The sequence below is a fragment of the Myxine glutinosa genome, chromosome 3 (assembly GCF_964187855.1).
Source record: "Myxine glutinosa chromosome 3, kmMyxGlut1.1, whole genome shotgun sequence".
NCBI lineage: Eukaryota > Metazoa > Chordata > Myxini > Myxiniformes > Myxinidae > Myxine > Myxine glutinosa.
This window is the reverse complement of record NC_136263.1, coordinates 4,670,964-4,690,403: the sequence shown is the minus strand read 5'-3', so window position 1 is coordinate 4,690,403 and position 19,440 is coordinate 4,670,964. Positions and strand designations below refer to the sequence as shown.

At 49.1% G+C, this 19,440-nt stretch overlaps 1 protein-coding gene across 1 annotated transcript in view; it reads left to right on the top strand.

The window, feature by feature from the left end:
- LOC144891105 (bridging integrator 3-like) overlaps positions 1-19,440 on the top strand; it is a 158,924-nt gene that overhangs the window by 9,356 nt on the left and 130,128 nt on the right. Inside the window, exon 2 of the mRNA XM_078773492.1 lies at positions 4,579-4,619. Coding sequence (XP_078629618.1) covers positions 4,579-4,619 — 41 coding nt within the window. The remainder of the gene's footprint in view (positions 1-4,578; positions 4,620-19,440) is intronic.

Here is a 19,440-nt window from a genome sequence, read left to right as displayed (position 1 = left end):
CTGACTACCAGTTGTCGTGCGAATCCCTCCGGTTAATACCAGGGACCGCGGATGACCAGAACGACTTTAACTAGAGGCGACGACCAAACACGGATTTTGCTATTAAGCGTGGGAAGAAGAAGAGAAGAGGAAGAAGCGGGAAAAGCGCTTACCTGGAGCGCGCTGACCGCAGCTCCGGTCCTGTCGGGAATTAATGCACTCAAACCAAACACAAGATTTTATGTACAAAAATAGAGATTTATTTGACGGAACCCTTGACAATGAAACGTGACGATGAAACTAAATCCTACATTGGGATCCCACACACCTCACTTCAGATACGAACAAGGTGAGATGAATTAATAAAAGAAATCGTCATGTACTTGTAAATGTGGGGTGTGAGTGCAGTCTTATCTTGTCTGTAGTCGTGTCCGTGTATCGTCCAACATGGCTCCAAACTCCGGTGCGGAAAAACCCTCCGTCCGCCTCGCACGCTTCGCTAGGACCGAGCCAACGCCCTCGCTCCAATCCCCTCGCCGTTCGCACACGAGGTCCCGCCCGTTCACAGCACTGAGCCTCGCTCCTGCACCACACAGATGGTGAACCAACGACCACCAGGACCTCTCAAGATCAAGAAGGGAAGCGCGGAGACAAGAGACCACAAGTGCGAGGAAGCCAGGAGAGAGCTGCTAAAATGTCGTGCAGCGTAAGAGCCAGAGAGCACAAGAGAGAAAATGTCGTCCGGCATGCCCTTTTCTAACCTGCGGCGGTGACGTCAGCCTTGGCGCGCCACCAACCAGTCCCTTCCAGCGTCCCGCCGTTCACCGAACCTTCCAGCGCCTTCCCTCCAATGAACCACCTCTTCCTCCTTTGTGTCTTCGCGCCTCCCGCCCTGATTGGCTGGAGGTTCGCGCCTTCCGCGCCAACCAATCACACGTTCCCTGGGCATGGTTACAGCTCGTGCCACTCGATGTTGCTCGGCCTGCCGGAGGTGTAGCTGGCGGCGGCCATCCGGCAGTGCCCCGATCTGGCTTCCTGCCTGTTTTCCAAAGTCGTAAGGGAAGGGGATTTAATTACTGTGTGCACTAAAGGGCCTATCTAAGTGTGTGCATTGCCATAAGGGACAAAGGAATGATTACCAGGGCTGACGCACAAGGGGTGTTATCTTATTCCCTACACTATTTAACACCCGAACATCCTGGTATGTTCACAGGTATACTCTTATCCCGACAAACCGCCTAAAAACACAGAACCTATTACAAGGTAGATTCCCTATCACGACAGTCGAATACCTACCTATACAGATCTATCTGGCTCTAGATATTTCTCTACCGAAATTCATAACAATACACACACACACACACACACACACACACACACACACACACACACACACACACACACACACACACACACTCAGACACACATACACACACATACATATACACACTCACACACACATATACACACTCAGACACATGCACACATACACACACACACACACACACATACAGCGCCTATAGAAAGTCTGAAACCCTTTCAAATGTTTCACCTTTTGTTACCTTATATCCTGGAATTAAATTGCATTCAATCAGACTTTTTCCACCTTTATTTACACGTCGTAATGCACAACTTCTAAATGAAAAACAAATTCGACAAATTTCAGAAAATTAATTTAAAATACCAAACCAGAATATCTTGCTTGGATAAGTGTCCATCCTCCCCTATTCCCCCTCATAATAGCAATAGTAAATTAGATCACCTTCAAAATCACACACCAAGTTAATTGGCCCAATTGTGCTTAATTGTTTTTGTATTCCACCTGTGTTAAGTTGTGGTGATTCTGATTATTTTAGAATAAAATCAGCTCTTCCTGTAGGTTTCCTCTGCTGTGTCGTGCATTTCCCAGCAAAGACTCAACCATGAGCACCAAGGAGCTTTAAAATACCTCCAGGATAAAGTTGTGTCAAGGCACAGATCAGGAAATGGGGATAAGAATATTTCAAAGGCCTTGAATATCCATTGGAGCACAATCAAGACAATAATTAAGAAGTAGAAGGTGTATGGTAACACCAAGACCCTGCCTAAATTAGGCCGTCCCCCAAACTAGATGACCAAGCAAGGAGGAGACTGATCAGAGAGGTCACACACATACACATAGTCATACATACACACATGCATACAGAAACAAACGTACACGCGCGCACACACACACACACACACACACACACACACACACACACACACACACACACACACACACACAATTTGGAAATCAAACCCCAAAACTAGAGAGGAGACCCCAGAAAATAAAATACAAATATAAAATTGAAGACAAAGACCAGAGAGGTTCCTGAAAACTCCTGTTCCTGAAGATAAACTGAAAATAGAAATGATAGGAAGGAAAATTAAAAAAAACTACAACAAAGCTAACATCAGGAGAAAACAAGGCCAGATGTTTGAAAACAACCTGAAAATATTCAACCATGAATGAGGGAAACAGAAGTAGAATGTGTCATCCCCTCCTGGAAAAGATGAACTGGAACAATTCTGGAAAATAATTTATGAAGATTAAAAATAACACGATAAGGAGGCAGAATGGATCCAAAACTTGCAAGGAAGAAGTTACATCTCGAGGAAATGCCCACAGTAATAATTGATGCAGAAAATTTGTCTTGTGCCCCTGGAAACAAACAAACAATCTATTTATAATATACCTTATTTCCCACACATTCCTCCCCCCAACATGATTAATAGTAAACTAGCCGAAACCCGTGGAACATCCACGGAAGAGAGGATGTGTTGTATGGATAGAGTGTACCATTATGGATGGCATAGGGGATTTGCTTGTCCGAGTAAGAGTTAGGAAGAAAGATGAGAATGAAGAGTGCGTATATGAACAACGTATTTATTGCAATCTACTTAAATGACAACGCTACGATATACTTTTGTTAAATGAATGGATTCGTAATAGGAATCGGCATAGCACCACTCTGGCCACACTGGCGCAGTGGTATGTGTCAATGGAAAGGAACAGCAGTAGAATCATAGACTTTTAAAAAATGAACGGATTAGTAAATCGACTGGAATTAGCCCCATACTGGCGCATTGGTAAGCGTCAATGTCAAGGCAGAGCAGTAGGAATATAATACAATGAACGCAGTATCAGAGGTTGAAATTATTTTTAAACTTCTGGATAAATAATGTTTGGGGTAATAGTCAAGCCTCTGACGACTCCTTGCGTACTCGTATTATCAACCTTGATATACACATCTTTGAACGTCCGTGCTCTTGAACATGCCACATATAACTGGCCGTGGGAGAAGACAGGAGCAGGCAAATAGATACCCAGTTTACGGAATGTTTAGAAATTATGGTAAACCCACCTGATGAGGTTGGCGTACACCGCGATCGACGACACCGGCACAAATGCATGCTCTGCATTGTCCACTCAGTGGATGGCTTGCTGTCGCCTTCGACTCTCCAATCAGCGGACGGCTTGCTTCGCCTTCACCCAGCAGACGCCAATAACATGGCGTCGTATCGGCAGTCAATCGGATGCTTTTGGGCCCCAATGTCGGCTAATTCAGATTTTTCGAGTATGGCTGTACGTGATAAACAAAGCGCAGTTCGTAGATCGTAAATCCATTAGTGCCGTGGGCATCGGGTCACTGGGTGCGGCGTAAAAGGGATAACAAAGTCGAGTCCTTACGCTATTATGATATAGATACCATTTAAAACTTACCCTAGCAACAGATATATGCTCCCTATTCGTGTTCAGAAGCACCCAATCCAGATTCGGTGTGCCCCTCATTGAAGTCTGCCTTGTACATCCTGCCCCCACGTAAATATAGATGGCACAATAATTGCGTATTTTAACGTTGTGAAGATGTTTTGTCGAAGAGTTGGTGGCCATTACTTTGTTGGGATTGATGCACGGCATCGTCTTTTCAATTGGAGAAGTCCATTAAATAAATTACCAAGCCTGCCATGTTCACAGGAGGCATTTTCACAAGGTTCAAAGTCCATTCACTGGTAGTGATCAGTCGGGGCTTGAATAGCACACGACCGTCTACTCAGGCCTTGCACCGGCCCACAATGCCTGGCGATTACAGTACAGGTAGCTGCTTGATTGGCGAGCTGAGAAAGTTCTCCAATTGTTTTGTTGTGCAGAGACGGAGGCCTTTCTCTCATATACTTTTACAAGTATTTCGGCTTCTTTAAGAAGCTTTTTGAGCCATTTTATGTGCCAATCCTTATCTCGCACAAACGACATACTTTATGGTGACCCAAACCATTTCCCAATGGATACCTGTTAAAAGGTGCATTGTCATAAAATACCGGAGCACCTTTCCTTATTCCTTCCACACTTTTGTCAATCTCCAAAATATATTCCAATGGAGTAGTGGACAGTTACACACAGGTAAGTTATGTTCTTTGTTTTGAGTAGATATATTAAACCTTCACAGGTTTATGTGACAAGAGCTTTGTGTGATGTTGTGCGGCATTGTTTCATCTGTGAGAATTTTGTATTCACAAGACGTGTCCATGTTGATATATAACTGATTGTTGCATAATATGTAACTGTTTTGTGTCTAGATTAATCAAGTCCAGAAGACCGTCATCGATCCATTGAAAAAGTAAGCGTTTTATTTAATCCCCAACACCTCATCCCCCCAAAGTTATAATTTTCATCGTGTGTGTGTGTGTGTGTCCGTCCGTCCGTCCGTCCGTCCGTCCGTCCTCTCCTCTCTCTATCTCTGTCTGCAGTATATCTATATCTCTCTCGTTATCTCTCGTTATCTCTCTTGTTATCTCTCTCTCGTTATCTCTCTTGTTATCTCCCTCTCGTTATCTCTCTTGTTATCTCCCTCTTGTTATCTCTCTCTCGTTATCTCTCTTTCTCGTTATCTCTCTCTCTCGTTATCTCTCTCTCTCCCCCTCTCTCTCTTTCTCTCTCGTTATCTCTCTCGTTATCTCTCTCTCCCTCTCGTTATCTCTCTTTCTCTCTCTTGTTATCTCTCTTTCTCTCCCCCTCCCTCCTCTCTCTCTCTCTCTCTCTCTCTCGTTATCTCTCTCTCTCTCGTTATCTCTCTCTTGTTATCTCCCTCTTGTTATCTCTCTCTCTCTCTCTCTCTCGTTATCTCTCTCTCTCTCTCTCTCTCTCTCTCTCGTTCTCTCTCTCTCTCTCTCGTTCTCTCTCTCTCTCTCGTTATCTCTCTCTCTCTCGTTCTCTCTCTCTTTCTCTCTCTCTCTCTCTCTGTCTCTCTCTCCCCCCTCTCTCTCTCTCGTTATCTCTCCCTCTCGTTATCTCTCTCTCTCTCCCCCCCCCTCTCTCTCTCGTTATCTCTCTCTCTCGTTATCTCTCTCTCGTTATCTCTCTCTCTCTATCTCTATCTCTATCTCTATCTCTATCTCTGTCTGCTGTATATCTATATCTCTGTCTACAGTATATCTATATCTCTCTCGTTATCTCTCTCGTTATCTCTCTCTTGTTATCTCCCTCTTGTTATCTCTCTGTCTTGTTATCTCTCTGTCTCGTTATCTCTCTCTCGTTATCTCTCTCGTTATCTCTCTCTCTCTCCCCCTCTCTCTCCCCCTCTCTCTCTCTCGTTATCTCTCTCTCCCTCTCGTTATCTCTCTCTCTCCCCCTCCCTCTCTCTCTCTCTCTCGTTATCTCTCTCTCTCGTTATCTCTCTCTCTCGTTATCTCTCTCCCTCGTTCTCTCTCTCTCTCTCGTCATCTCTCTCTTGTTATCTCTCTCTCTGTCTCTGTCTCTCTGTCTCTGTCTGTCCTCTATCTCTATCTCTATCTCTACCTCTCCCTCTCCCTCTCCCCCTCTCTCTCTCGTTATCTCTCTCTCTCTCCCTCTTGTTATCTCTCGTTATCTCTCTCTCGCCCTCTCTCCCTCCCTCTCTCCCTCTCGTTATCTCTCTCTGTCTCTGTCTCGCTCTCGCTCTCTCGTTACCTCCCTCTCGTTATCTCTCTCTCGTTATCTCTCTCGTTATCTCTCTCTCTCTTTCTCTCTCCCTCTCCCTCTCCCTCTCCCTCTCCCTCTTTCTCTCTCTATCTTTATCTCTCTTTCTCTCTCTCTATCTTTATCTCTCTTTCTCTCTCTCTATCTTTATCTCTCTTTCTCTCTCTCTATCTTTATCTCTCTTTCTCTCTCTCTATCTTTATCTCTCTTTGTCTCTCTCTATCTTTATCTCCCCCCCCTCTCTCTCTCTCGTTATATATATATATATATATATATATATATATATATATATATATATATATATATATATATATATATATATATCTCTCTCTCGCTCTCTCTCCCTCTCGTTATCTCTCTCTCTCTCTCTCGTTATCTCTCTCTCGTTATCTCTCTCTCGTTATCTCTCTCTCTCTATCTTTATCTCTCTTTCTCTCTCTTTATCTCCCCCCCCTCTCTCTCTCTCTCTCTCGTTATCTCTCTCTCTCTCTCTCTCTCTCCCTCTCGTTATCTCTCTCCCTCTCGTTATCTCTCCCCCCTCCCCTTCTTTTTCATTCTTTCATTTCATTTCATGTACTTGGTAGCTGACTTACTTGATCTTCACCGTTTATATGCATCTGACCTTCACACGATGTTCTCATCATTCACATAATGCATGTCGTTTCCCTCGGCTTTGTTTCTACATTGTTCAAATATTCATCGTATCGGTGCCAGGCAGAGGTTTTGAGTGTCCACTAGATCTGATTATACCACCAGTAAGTGACCTAAACCATGGTAAGTTGGTCGATCTCTCGTGTTTGAAGAGCCAAAGCTGAAGAGTTTGATCGATGCTCGGGTTTTGACATGTTTTTCTACAACAATGGAGTTCTTGTGGCGGACACGAAAGCACTGACGTGGTGACATCACCCCGCACACCGAGTGGGGGTGGGCCACGCCCGGGAGAGAGGCGTGGCCTCACGATATACACGGGGCGAGCAGCCCTGAGAGTTCAGTGTTACAGTGAGCTCTTGAATAAAGACTCTTACAAATTACCGCGTTGTCCGCTTCCTCCTTGTTTACAAACAGCGTGCCTAACACCGCGCTTTACTGGTGACCCTCGACGTTGGATCTGCCGTAGCGATCCTTCCAAACACGACGCCATTGCCATGGCCTACAACGCGATGTCGATTAAACTTCCCGAATTTTGGGAGGCCCAGGCCGAGGTTTGGTTCGTCCAAGCCGAAGCCCAGTTTCAGCTTCGGCGCCTCACCCACGACGACACGCGCTACTGCCACGTCGTCGCCTCCCTCGGGCCCGGCACGGCCGCTCGAGTTGTGTCCGTCCTTCGCCACCCACTGGACGGCCACAAGTACGAGGCACTCAAGCGGCTGCTCCGAGCCACGTTCGGCCTCACGGAGGACGCACGGGCCGACCGCCTCCTGGATCTCCCCGAGCTCGGCGACATGCGCCCGTCGGTCCGAATGGACCATATGCTGTCACTGTTGGGCGACGAAGCCCCTGGTTCTCTATTCCGGGCGCTTTTCCGTCGCCAACTTCCAGCACAGGTACGCCTCGCGTTGGCCGGGACCGTGCTAACGGAACCCCGAGCATTGGCCGCCGCGGCGGACAGGTACTTCGCGGCTTCGGACACGCGGGCGAGAGTCGGTGCGGCCGTCACGGACCTCGAGGCTGATGCTGCTGATGATGCTGATCCACAGCATCAGCTTACAAAGCATACGCAGCATGCTGATATGCACCTCGTGGCCGCCGCCACGCCCCGCCCACCGCCGCGGCGAAAACCGCCACCGCGGGGAACACCGCCAACTCCGCCGGCCTGGCGGAGCCAGCCGCACTCCTCCAGCTCCACCACCTGGTGCTGGTTCCACGCCAAGTTCGGCCACGAGGCTCGACAGTGTCATCCGCCATGCTCCTTCAACAGGTCGGGAAACGCCCGGGCCGGCGCTCGATAGTGGCAATGAGCGCCGGCCGTTCGAACAGCCTGCTGTTCATCACGGACACCTTATCCGGGCGCCGTTACCTGTGTGACACAGGAGCGCAGGTGAGTGTCGTTCCTGCCGGTACGTCGGACAAGTACGCCGCGGGCGGGGGCCCCGCGCTGCTTGCCGCAAACGGGACGCCCATCCGTACGTACGGAAAACGCTGCCTCTCTCTGCGGTTTGGAGGGCAGGTTTTCCGATGGTCGTTCGTCACCGCCGACGTGCCCATGGCATTGCTTGGCGCGGACTTCCTGTGCGCAAATGGGCTCCTGGTCGACGTAAAGCACAGACGTCTTGTCCAGGCCGAGACGTTCAGCTCGCTCGCTTGTGCGCTGCCCAGCTCGTCGAGCAGCCCACTGAGCGGCTCACCGAGCGGCTCACCGAGCGGCTCACCGAGCGGCTTGCCAAGCGGCTTGCTGAACGGTTCGGTTCCGGCCACGTTGATCTGTACGCTTCCGGCAGCAGACGAATTCACCCGCCTCCTCGCCGGCTTCCCGGCCCTCACGCGGCCCACCTTCTCAGCGGGGGCCGTCAAGCACGGGGTGGCCCATCACATCCCCACCGTCGGGCCACCGGTCTACGCCCGGGCACGCCGCCTCGAGCCGACGAAGCTGGCGGTAGCAAAAGCGGAGTTCGCTACCCTGGAGCGACTCGGCATCGTTCGACGCTCGGAGAGTGCTTGGGCGTCGCCGCTGCACATCGTGCCGAAGCCCGGCGGGGGATGGCGACCGTGCGGGGACTATCGCCGTCTCAATGACGCCACCACCCCCGACCGCTACCCCGTCCCCCACATTCAGGACTTTTCCGCCTGTTTGGCGGGCATGTCCTTCTTCTCGAAGGTGGACCTCATACGCGGTTACCATCAGGTCCCCGTCAGGCCGGAGGACGTCCCAAAGACGGCGGTCATCACGCCGTTCGGACTCTTCGAATTCCTGCGGATGCCCTTCGGTCTGAAGAATGCGGCTCAGGCGTTCCAGCGGCTGATGGACAGCGTCCTGCGCGACTTGGATTTTGTATACGTCTACCTGGACGATATCCTCGTCGCCAGCGCGTCCCGCGAAGAGCACCTACACCACCTCCGCACGCTCTTCGAATGCCTGGGCCAGCATGGCCTGATTGTGAACCCCGCAAAGTGCCGGTTCGGCATCGCTGAACTCGATTTTCTGGGGCACCGCGTCACCAGGCACGGAGCCGTCCCCCTGCCGGCCAAGGTGGAGGCGGTGAAGGGTTTCCGCGCCCCCGCACAATCAGGGGGCTGCAGGAGTTCCTGGGCATGGTGAACTTTTACCATCGGTTCCTGCCCCGTATCGCCCAGCTCCTGCGCCCCCTGCACGAAGCTCTCCGAGGTAAGCCGGGCAAAGGCGACGTCACCTGGACCGAGCAGATGGACGCAGCGTTCACGGGCGCGAAGCTCGCCTTGGCTAACGCCACCATGCTCGCGCACCCAGCACCCGATGCGCCGATCGCCCTCACCACCGACGCCTTGGACTACGCGGTGGGCGCGGTGCACGAGCAATGGGTGCGTGGAGCTTGGCAACCGCTGGCGTTCTTTAGCCGGCAGCTTCGCCCGCCCGAACGCCGTTACAGTACCTTCGACCGCGAGTTGCTCGGGCTTCACTTGGCGGTCAGGCACTTCCGCCATCTGCTCGAGAGCCGTGCATTCACGGCCTTCGTCGACCACAAGCCGCTGGTCTTCGCGATAGGCAAGGTCACCGAGCCGTGGTCGGCCCGGCAGCAGCGTCACCTCTCGGCCGTGTCCGAGTACACGACGGACATCCGGCACGTCACGGGGAAGGACAACCCGGTGGCGGATTGCCTTTCCTGGGCCGTCGCCCACGCAGTCCACCTCGGCATCGACTATGCCCGGATGGCAGCGGACCAGGCTGCTGACCCCGACGTCCAGGCCTTGCGGACCGCCGTCACGGGCCTCCGCGTCACCGAGGTGCCGTTCGACGGCGCGGGCGCCTCCCTCTTGTGCGACGTCTCCCTCGGGCGGCCTCGCCCCATCGTGCCCGCCGGCTGGCAGCGCCAGGTGTTTGACGCCATCCACGACCTGTCCCACCCGGGCGCGAGGGCCTCCCAAAGGTTGATCGCCGACAAATTCGTCTGGCATGGCCTCATGAAGGCCGTCCGCGGCTGGGCCAGGACGTGCCTCGCGTGCCAGCGCGCCAAGGTGCACCGGCACACCCAGGCCCCGTTGGCCCCGTTTACGGTGCCGGAACGCCGGTTTGACCACGTCCACGTGGACCTGGTGGGACCTCTGCCCCCCTCGCGGGGTTTCACCCACGTCCTCACCATGGTGGACCGCACCACCTGGTGGCCGGAGGCCGTGCCCTTGGCGTCGACGATGGCGGCGGACGTCGTGCTGGCTTTCATCGCCACCTGGGTCGCCCGGTTCGGCGCCCCCTCAGACATCTCGTCCGACCGCGGCCCCCAGTTCACCTCGGAGCTCTGGGGGGCGGTCGCACAGGGGCTCGGGGTCCGGCTGCACTGAACCACGGCCGACCACCCCCAGGCTAACGGCCTGTGTGAGCGATTTCACTGCTCATTGAAGGCCGCGCTCCGGGCCACCCTCCGCGACGACGGCTGTGTCGACAGGCTCCCCTGGGTCCTGCTGGGCCTCCGGACGGCGCCCAAGGAGGACCTGCGCGCATCCGCGGCGGAGTTGGTCTTCGGGCAACCGCTGCGGGTGCCGGGCGAGTTCCTCCCCGACTCCACGGCACCATGGTCCGCGGCACAGCAGCGCTGCGCTCTGCAGGAGACCGCCCAGAGGTTCGCCCCGGTGCCAACGGCATGCCACGGGCACCCACCGACGCACGTCGCCCGGAGCTTCGCACGGCGGAGTACGTCTTCGTCCGCCACGATGCCCACCGGACACCACTGCGGCCCCCGTACGACGGGCCTTTCCGCGTGCTGGAGACCGCGGTGAAGCACTTCACCCTGGACATCGGCGGTACTCCTGACCGCGTTTCTGTGGACCGCCTCAAGCCGGCCCACCTCGACGTGGACCATCCACCGCCAGTGGCCCGACCCCCGCGTCGGGGCCGCCCCCCTGCGGGCGGACCCCCAGCACCGCCCAGCCCCACCGCCATGCCGCCCCCCGGTCCTGCACCCATCCCAGGGGCAGCCGGAGGCATCCCAGATGGCATCCCTGCATCCCAGACGCCGCCAGTCGCCAGGGGGCGCTTCGGCCGGGTCATCCGTTTGCCCCGCAAACTGGCCCTTCAGGTGCGCGGGGATTCTGGGGGGGCGCGTGTGGCGGACACGAAAGCACTGACGTGGTGACATCACCCCGCACACCGAGTGGGGGTGGGCCACGCCCGGGAGAGAGGCGTGGCCTCACGATATACACGGGGCGCGCAGCCCTGAGAGTTCAGTGTTACAGTGAGCTCTTGAATAAAGACTCTTACAAATTACCGCGTTGTCCGCTTCCTCCTTGTTTACAAACAGCGCGCGTAACACCGCGCTTTAACTTCACACGATGTTCTCATCATTCACATAATGCATGTCGTTTCCCTCGGCTTTGTTTCTACATTGTTCAAATATTCATCGTATCGGTGCCAGGCAGAGGTTTTGAGTGTCCACTAGATCTGATTATACCACCAGTAAGTGACCTAAACCATGGTACGTTGGTCGATCTCTCGTGTTTGAAGAGCCAAAGCTGAAGAGTTTGATCGATGCTCGGGTTTTGACATGTTTTTCGACAACAATGGAGTTCTCATCATTAATAAATTGTTCAGCTCTAACTTTCATTCAAAATAAAGAATGATATCTTCAGTTTTTTATTTCTTGAAAAGCAGGAAGTTGTTTCAATTTGTAACATACTAAATATTTTATTCTCAACGATAGATTTATTATTCCCCTACCTGGAGAGGGGTATAGGTTTGCTCTATCAGTCTGGCCGTCCCCAAACTGCTCCTTCAGTTTTGGGACTAGCCCCGCTAAACCTTCTGTGGAACGTTTTGAGGTCCCAGTGGATGCTGTAAGGGCAGGTAGGAGATTTCACAAGTCCTTCAATAAAATTATGATTTTGAAATTAACTCGACACTGACGTGCTCCCGAATCAGGAAGGGAACACATGACGACAATGACCTGGTTTGATAATATCTCGATACAATCGTGATTCAACACAGTATTTTATTCTATTACCAGTGTATAATTGGAATGATGCTGTTTGGAATGAAAATAGAGATGTATTCAGTTTAAATATGAATGAGGAAATGACATGAGGGTTTCTACTTTCTAACTGTGACATTCGCGGATTCGCTAAATGCAGATTCGCCATTGGCTGGGGATTGAACCATTCAGACGGGGTACGTTTTTTTGTGCAAGTCATTCACGAACCGGCTGTCCATATCTGATGTTTGTCTGAAGGTGGCACAGAAATGTGGAATTTATTGGTTCATCATTTCCCATTCTCCGTTTTTTGCCCAAGTCGTTCACGAAACTGCTGTGCATGTCTGACATTCGACTGAAGGTGGCACAGGAATGTGGAATTTATTGGTTCTATGGTTTAGCATTCACCGTTTCCGCATTGTTTGTTTGCTTTTGGCTTCCCACCCATGCACAGCACGTGTACCGCGCTAGTTTGTATGTATATACAGTCACATGAAAAAGTAAGCACACCCTTTGTAAAGTTTTGACTTTTTCAACATTTTTCAACATACAGCTATATGATCTTCATTTCAACAATATTGATAGATAAAGGTGATATAATATAACAAATATCATGAAACATTTACATTTTGTAGTCCATTGTATAATTTAAATAAACATAAATGCAAATTTCGCATGTGGAAAAAGTAAGTACACCCCTACATTTATCACTACTTTAAATACCTAAAATTAGAATCAGGTGCACCAGCTCAGGTGCAAATGATCAGAACATCGTTAGAGAGGATCTTGGAGGAACCTGTCTTATTTAAACCTCAGACATTTAGTTTGGTTTGCTCTTTGTTGTTGAAGTGTGCGGCGTCACCATGCCTCGATCAAAAGAGCTCTCTGAGGCCTTCAGAAAGAAGGTTATAGATGCCTACGAGTCTGGGAAGGGATTTAAAAAGATCTCCAAACAATTTGAAATCAATCATTCGACTGTCCGGAAGATCATCTACAAGTGGAGAAGATTCCAAACAACTGCCAACTTGTTCAGGCCAGGCCGTCCCAGCAAGTTCAGCCCGAGAGCAGACCGCAAGATGCTGAAATAAGTCTCTAAAAACCCCAGAATGTCATCACGGGACCTACAGGTAGCTCTTGCCACTGTTGATGTCAAAGTGCACGAGTCTACCATGAGAAAGAGGCTGCACAAATTTGATCTACATGGGAGGTGTGCCAGGAGGAAACCTTTGCTGTCCAGAAAGAACATCAGGGCAAGACTAAAGTTTGCCAACGAACACCTAGGCAAAGACCAGCACTTCTGGAACAATGTGCTCTGGACAGATGAGTCAAAGGTAGAGCTATTTGGCAACAGTACCAGAAGACATGTTTGGTCAAAACCAAAGACAGCATTTGACCACAACAACCTGATACCAACTGGAAAGCATGGTGGTGGAAATATTATGGTTTGGGGCAGGTTTGCTGCATCAGGGCCTGGGCAGCTCACCATCATAGAATCCACTATGAATTCTTCATTGTACCAGAGGGTGCTTGAGGATAATGTGAGGCCATCTGTCGGAAAGTTGAAGCTCAACCGAAGGTGGACCTTGCAACATGACAATGACCCTAAATATACCAGTAAATCCACCAAGGAATGGCTGAAAAGAAAGAAATGGAGGGTTCTGGAATGGCCAAGTCAAAGCCCGGATCTAAATCCCATCGAGATGTTGTGGGGGGATTTGAAACGAGCTGTGCATGCAAGAAACCCCTCAAACATCGCACAGCTGAAAGAATTCTGCATGGAGGAGTGGGAAAAAATTTCTCCCAGTCGATGTCAGAGACTCGTAGAGTTATAAGAAACGCCTACTTGAGGTTGTTTCTGCCAAAGGGGGCAATACCACCTATTAGAGCCAAGGGTGTACTTACTTTTTCCACATGCGAAATTTGCATTTATGTTTATTTAAAAAATACCAAGGACTACAAAATGTAAATGTTTCATGATATTTGTTATATTATATCACCTTTATCTATCAATATTGTTGAAATGAAGATCAAATAGCTGTATGTTGAAATATGTTGAAAAAGTCAAACCTTTACATGGGGTGTACTTACTTTTTCACGTGACTGTATATATATATATTTATACTAGCTTGGCTCAGCTCGCTGCGCTTGCCTCACCAAGCGTCGTTACTGAGGAACGGGCTTATTTTAGCTGAGGATAATGACTGTATCTGAGGTGCTTTGTTGTCATGATTTACAGCAATCATAATACAAACACTTATTTTGCACAAATGTATTTGTAGTGTTTGTGATATTACATTTTCAAAAGCAATTTAGGTTGAAAAAATATATAAAATTCAAAAAAGAACCCCTCAGCACATACATAAGGGAGGGGTAGGTGCAGACTGGAAGTTTGGGACGATTACACCTCACCACCACAAAATTAAAAACACCTCACCACCACAAAATTAAAAACACCTCACAGCCACGAAATTAAAAACACCTCACAGCCACGAAATTATAAACACCTCACAGCCACGAAATTATAAACACCTCACCACCACAAAATTAAAAAACACCTCACCAACACAAAATTAAAAACACCTCACCACCACATAATTCAAAATACCTCACCACCACAAAATTAAAAACACCTCACCACCACAAAATTAAAAACACCTCACCACCACGAAATTAAAAACACCTCACAGCCATAAAACACGTAATAAAAACACCCCACAGCCACGAAATTAAAAACACCTCACAGCCACGAAATTAGAAACACCTCACAGCCACAAAATTAAAAACACCTCACAGCCACGAAATTAAAAACACCTCACAGCCACGAAACACGAAATTAAAAACACCCCACAGCCACAAAATTAAAAACACCTCACAGCCACGAAATTAAAAACACCTCACAGCCACGAAACACGAAATTAAAAACACCTCGCAGCCACGAAATTAAAAACACCTCACAGCCACGAAATTAAAAACACCTCACAGCCACGAAATTAAAAACACCTCACAGCCACGAAATTATAAACACCTCACCACCACAAAATTAAAAAACACCTCACCACCACGTCATTTAAAAACACCTCACCACCACATAATTCAAAATACCTCACCACCACGTGATTCAAAACCACCACCACGTTATTAAAAACACTTCACAACCACGGAAACAAAAGTTTCAGGGAGTCATTAAGTGACAACACAGACACTGCCCAGATATGTAGATACAGTATATAGATAAATGACTAAACCTGAGTTGCTGTTTTTCCATGGTTTATACCAATCATAATTCAAACAATCATAATGCACAAATGTATTTGTAATATACGTGATATTACGTTTTATAAACAATTGAAGTTGAAAACTTAAGTTGAAAACAAATTTTTCCCCAAAAAAAAAAAAAAAAAATAGGAAATATTTTCCCAAAAAATACCCTTAGAACATACCGACGGGAGAGATAGGTGTATACCAGAAGTTTGGTACGATTTCACAAAAGTTTGAGGGAGTAGTTCAGTGACGGGACAAGACAACACAAGACAGACAATGCACAGATATATATATCTGTGCACTACATGACCAAATGTATGTGGACACCCAAACATCACACATCTCATTCCAAAATCTTCGGCATTAGTATGGAGTTGGTCCCTCCTTTGCTGCTATAACAACCTCCACCGTTTTGGGAAGGCTTTCCACGAGATGTTGGAACATTGCTGTGGGGATTTGCTTCCATTCAGCCACAGGAGCATTAGTGAGGTTAGGCACTCATGTTGGGCGATTAAGCCTGGCTTGCAGTCAGCGTTCCAATTCATCCCAAAGGTGTTTGATGGGGTTGAGGTCAGGGCTCTGTGCAGGGCAGTCAAGTTCTCCCACGCCGATCTCGACAAACCATTTCGGTATGGACCTCGCTTTGTGCACGGGGGCATTGCCATGCTGAAACAGGAAAAGGCCTTCCCCAAACTGTTGCCATAAAGTTGGAAGCACACAATCGTCGAGAATGTCATTGTATGCGGTAGCATTAAGATTTCCCTTCAGAGGAACTAAGGGGCTGAGCCCAAACCATGAAAACAGCTCGAGGCCATTATTCCTCCTCCACCAAACTTTACAGTTGGCACAGTTGGCACTTTGCATTCGGGCAGGTAGCGTTCTCCTGGCATCCACCAAACCCAGATTTGTCTGTCGGACTGCCAGATGGTGAAGCGTGATTCATCACTCCAGAGAACGCTTTTCCACTGCTCTAGAGTCCAATGGCGGCGAGCTTTACTCCACTCCAGCCGACGCTTGGCATTGCGCATGGTGATCTTAGGCTTGTGTGCGGCTGCTCGGCCATGGAAACCCATTTCATGAAGCTCCCGACGAACAGTTGTTGTGCTGACGTTGCTTCCACAGGCAGTTTGGAACTCGGTCATGAGTGTCGCTACCGAGGACAGACTATTTTTACGCACTACGCCCTTCAGCACTCGGTGGTCCCGTTCTGTGAGCTTGTGTGGCCTACCACTTTGCGGCTGAGCTGTTGTTGCTCCTAGACGTTTCCACTTCACAATAACAGCACTTACAGTTGACCGGGGCAGCTCTGGCAGGGCATAAATTTGATGAACTGACTAGTTGGAAAGGTTGCATCTCATGACGGTGCAATGTTGAAAGTCACTGAGCTCTTCAGTATGGCACACTCTTCTGCTAATGTTTGTCGATGGAGATTGCATGGTTGTGTGCTTGATTTTATGTACCTGACAGCAATGGGTGTGGCTGAAATAGCCGAATCCACTAATTTGAAGAGGTGTCCGCATACCTTTGGGCATGTATTGTGTGTATGTATATATATATATATATATATATATATATATATATATATATATATATATATATATATATATATATATATATATATATATATATATATATATATATATATGTGTATATATTTGTATATATGTGTATATATGTGTATATATGTGTATATATGTGTATATATGTGTGTATATATATATATATATATATATATATATATATATATATATATATATATATATATATATACACACATATATACACATATATATACATAATTATATATATGTATATATTGTTGCGGATATGAGGACTGTATATTTTTTTGATTGTGTGAATTATTATTATTGTTTATTCTGCGCCCCCTGCCTCCGGAACTGTGTAAAGGTGAAAGGGCATCCCATAATTAGTCCACAAGCATACACGTCAGCCAATAATAGAATACCCCTGTTCGATAGTTATATTTTATTCTGTGTTTTAGAGTAAGGCTGTGTCTCCCATTAATTGAAGTACTCCATTGCACCAGTGAAAGAGAATAGATCCCCTTTCATTCCCATCCCCAAAATCTCCATTTCCTTTCACATCCCCTTTCGTCATTGCCAAGCCTCGGTTGCCAATTACATCCCCTCCAAAACCACCATTGAACATGTGCTCGGGTCGGGGAAGAGGGGCGTGCCCGCCCGTCGTCATCAAGGGGGGAGCCAGAGGGTCGCGTGACCAACCAGGGCCGAGGTGAGCACACCGATGGGCGTGTCCTAAAGGCCGGCGGCTTGATCGCCGGAGGCGCTAAAAAGGCGCGCGCGCAAGTGGCGTTGAGGAGTCGGTGGTGAGGAGTGAGTTGGATCAAGAGAGAGAAAGAGTGGTTGGATCAAGAAAGAGAAAGAGTGGTTGGACCAAGAGAGAAAGAGTGGTTGGACAGGGAGACGTGCAAGAGTGTTGTTGAGTTGAGGGTTTGGACCAGACGAGTCAGACGAGTCCTGGAAAAGCAGTGGCGGCCACAGCAGCAACAACACCCAACAGCCGCTTGGGGCCTGGACGGCGGTTTTGAGCAGGGCCGCGAAGGAACGGCGGCTGCTAAACGCGCCAATCGTGCTGCACAATACAGCTCCAAGCCATCCTCTCCTTCCAGCCAACTCCTGTCATCATTCCCCGTGTGAGTCTGTCTTTTGTTTGTTCTGTCCCGGGGTTAATTAAGACTGTAGGTAAGCTAGTATTTGCACTGTGTCACCTGCGTCTTACGTGTTGTAAATAAACGTGACTGCTTTCTTTTTTGCTTGTGTAAATAATAAATCCCATTACTCTTCTGTCCGTCTTCTCGTCTTATTCCTTTTCCTCTTTGCATTCGTCGTTTTAGTCTTTTCCAGATTGGTCAGCTGCGGTGCGATACGGCCAAAGTTCTGGGTGAATCGGGTGAGTCGGGGAACAACTGTTCGGTCGCGGAGCCTTCGCTCGGCAAACAACATCCTAAACCGCGATCAGTAACAATTGGTGTCGGGAAGTGGGATTGGACCCGAAGCGCGCTTCACGCGCTCGAAATTATTAACGGTGAAATTTGTTTTGTTTTACAAAAACCCGAATTTTGAAATCGCGCCATGGCTGGACAAGGCGATCGGATGCCGGTGGGTGAGCTAGAGGAGGGGTTAGGAGTACCCCAGGATCAAATGGAGGGGAGCAATGAGGAGGCGGTTGAGGGGGTATCAGACGCACAAAATGGCGCTCTCGCGCACGAGGTTTCAGGCGCGCAAAAAGGCGCCTCGCACGAGCGCGCGGTAGCCGAGCCCGCGGTATCAGCGGGCTTTAACATGCAGCCGTTTGACATGCAGCAGTTCATGGCACGGTTTAGCGAATACATGGCAGAGTCGAAGTGCGACAACGAAAAAAGAGCCAGGGAAATGGAGGAAATGGAAGACAGAAGGAGGGCTGATAGTGAGAAAATGGAAAACAGAATGGGGGAGCGCCTAGGAAATCAAATCGGGGAATTAGACAAGAAATTTGAGGGGTTAGAGAATCAGATAGAGGGGATGAAAAATGGGTTAATGGGGCGAGAAAATAGGATGGAAGGCAAATTGCGGGAGATAGGGGAGCAATCCGCCCGATAAATTAAACAAATGGGAGAGCAGATAGAGGAGGTAAAAATCGGGGTAGAAACCAAATTGGATGCTCAGAGGGATGAATTGGGACAGATGAGGGTGGCATCTACAAAAGAGATGGAGGAGATGAAAGAGGGGATACGACGAGGTGTGAGTGAGGAGGTCTCGGGGCTACGCGAGGAGGTAAAGCGAGGTGAGAAGCGTATGGAGAAAGAGGTGAGGAATAATACGGCTAGGTTACAGGGGGGAATAGAGGGTCTGACGAAGGAGGTGGAACAGCTGACAGAGGGACAGACGGAGTTAGTGGAGCAGGTTCAAAAGAACACTGCAGTACTCGGAGGGTTAAAGGCGACACAAAAAGAAATTAAAAACGAATTAATAGCGACACAGAGGCAATGTCAGATGGTACGTGAGGGACTGACAATGAGGGTGGATGAGGTGACAGAGATAATGGAGACAAAGGACCGGCAGGTGAGGATGCACATAGAGACGGTCACGGTAGCCTTAGAGGACGAACTTG